Here is a 2500-nt window from a genome sequence, read left to right as displayed (position 1 = left end):
GTACTCCAGCTATAACCTGCCACCCTGTCCGTGCTTCAGCTATGACCTGCCATATATTTACCGTGCTCCAGCTATAACCTGCCACTCCGTCCATCCTCCAGCAATAACCTGCCATAACGTCCGTGCTCCTGCTGTAAACTTTCATATATTTACAGTGCTCAAGCTATAACCATCCACCTCGTCCGTCCTCCAGCAATAACCTGCCACCCTATCCGTGCCCCAGCTATAACCCGCCATATATTTACCGTCCTTTCAGCTATAACCTTCCATATATTTACTGTGCTCCAGCTATAACCTGCCACCCTGTCCGTACTCATGCAATAACCTACCACCCTGTCTGTGCTCCAGCTATAACCTCACACCATGTCCGTACTCCAGCTATAACCTGCCACCCCGTCCGTGCTCCAGCAATAACCTGCCACCCTGTCTGTACTCCAGCTATAACCTGCTAACCTGTCCAAACTCCAGCTATAACCTGCCACCCTGTCCGTACTCCAGCTAAACCTGCCACCCTGACCGTGCTCAAGCTATAACCTACCATATATTTACCGTGCTCTACCTATAACCTGCCACCCTGTCCGTACTCCAGCTATAAACTGCCACTCTGTCCGTGCTCCAGCTATAACCTACCATATGTTTACCGTGCTCTAGCTATAACCTGCCACGCCGTCCGTCCCCCAGCAATGGCATGGCCCCCTGTCTGTACTCCAGCCATAACCTACCACCCTATCCGTACCCAAGCTATAACCTGCCATATATTTACCGTGCTCCAGCTATAACCTTCCATATAATTACCGTGCTCCAGATATAACCTGTCACACTTTCCGTACTCCAGCTATAACCTGCCACCCTGTCCGTGCTCCAGCAAAACCTGCCACCCTCTCCATACACCAACTATATCCGGCCACTCTGTCCGTGCTCCAGCAGTAACCTGCCACCCTGTTAATACTCCAGCTATAACCTGGCATATATTTACCTTGGTCCAGCTATAACGTACTACCCTGTCTGTCCTCCAGCTATAACCTCCCATATATTTACAGTGCTCTAGCTATAACCTGCCACCCTATCTGCCCTCCAGCAATAACCTGCCACCCTGTCTGCCCTCCAGCAATAACCTCCCACCCTGTCTGCCCTCCAGCAATAACCTGCCACCCTGTCTGCCCTCCAGCAATAACCTGCCATCCTCTCCGTGCTCCAGCTATAACCTGCCTCCCAGTCCGTACTCCAGCTATAACCTCCCACCCTGTCAATGCTCCAGCTATAACCTGCCATATATATACCGTGCACCAGGTATAACCTGCCACCCCGTCCGTCCCCTAGCAATGGCCTGGCCCCCTGTCCGTACTCCAGCTATAACCGGCCATATATTTACTCTGCTCCAGCTATAACCCGTCACCCTCTCCATCCTCCAGCAATAACCTGCCACCCTGTCCGTACTCCAGCTAAAACCTGCCAACCTGCTCGTACTCCAGCTATAAGCTGCCACCCTGTCCGTACTCCAGCTAAAACCTGCCAACCTGTCCATAATCCAGCTATAACATGCCACCTTGTCCGTGCTGTAGCTATAACCTACCATATGTTTACCGTGCTCTAACTATCCACCCTGTCCGTACTCCAGCTATAACATGCCACCCTATTCGTGCACCAGCAATAACCTACCATATATTTACCGTGCTCCAGCTATAACCTACCACGCCGTCCATCCCCCAGCAATGGCCTGGCCCCCTGTCAGAACTTCAGCCATAACCAGCCACCCTATCCATGCCCCAGCTATAAACTGCCATATATTTACCATGCTCCAGCTATAACCTACTACCCTGTCCGTCCTCCACCTATAACCTGGCACCCTATCTGTTCTCCAGCTATAACCTGCCACCCTGTCCGTCCTCCAGAAATAACCTGCCACCCTGTCATACTCCAGCTATAACCTGCCACCCTCTCCATACTCTAACTATAACCTGTCGCCCTGTCTGTACTCCAGCTATAACCTGTCACACTGTCTGTACTCCAGCTATAACCTGCCACCCTATCCGTACTCTAGCTATAACCTACCATATATTTACCGTGCTCCAGCTATAACCTGCCTCGCCGTCCGTACTCCAGCTATAACCTGCCAACCTGTCCATGCTCCAGCTATAACTTGCCATATATTTACCGTGCACCAGCTATAACCTGCCACCCCGTCCGTCCCCCAGCAATAGCCTGGCTACCTGTCCCTACTCCAGCTATAACCTACCACCCTGTTTATGCTGCAGCTATAACCTGCCATATATTTACCGTGCTCTAGCTATAACCTGTCACCCTGTCCGTCCTCCAGCAATAACGGGCCACCCTGTCCGTACTCCAGCTATAACCTGCCAACCTGTCTGTACTCCAGCTATAACCTGCCACCCTGTCTATACTCCAGCTATAACCTGCCACCCTGTCCGTGTTCCAGTTATAACATACCATATATTTACCATGCTCTAGGTATAACCTGTCACCCTTTCCCTCCTCCAGC

The 2500-nt window shown here is 51.5% G+C and overlaps 2 protein-coding genes across 2 annotated transcripts in view; one reads left to right on the top strand and one right to left on the bottom strand.

Moving 5' to 3' along the window:
- Positions 1–2500, bottom strand: part of LOC137620806 (protein turtle-like) — a 166688-nt gene that overhangs the window by 136931 nt on the left and 27257 nt on the right. The gene's annotated exons all lie outside the window — the stretch shown is intronic.
- Positions 1–2500, top strand: part of LOC137621038 (keratin-associated protein 16-1-like) — a 3385-nt gene that overhangs the window by 423 nt on the left and 462 nt on the right. Inside the window, exons 2-7 of the mRNA XM_068351477.1 lie at positions 1–62; positions 156–429; positions 806–926; positions 1079–1219; positions 1321–1578; position 2500. The exon at positions 1–62 is cut by the window's left edge and continues 173 nt beyond it; the exon at position 2500 is cut by the window's right edge and continues 462 nt beyond it. Coding sequence (XP_068207578.1) covers positions 1–62; positions 156–429; positions 806–926; positions 1079–1219; positions 1321–1578; position 2500 — 857 coding nt within the window. The remainder of the gene's footprint in view (positions 63–155; positions 430–805; positions 927–1078; positions 1220–1320; positions 1579–2499) is intronic.

Source organism: Palaemon carinicauda, chromosome 27 (assembly GCF_036898095.1).
Source record: "Palaemon carinicauda isolate YSFRI2023 chromosome 27, ASM3689809v2, whole genome shotgun sequence".
Classification (NCBI taxonomy): domain Eukaryota; kingdom Metazoa; phylum Arthropoda; class Malacostraca; order Decapoda; family Palaemonidae; genus Palaemon; species Palaemon carinicauda.
This window is presented reverse-complemented; position numbering and strand designations above follow the sequence as displayed.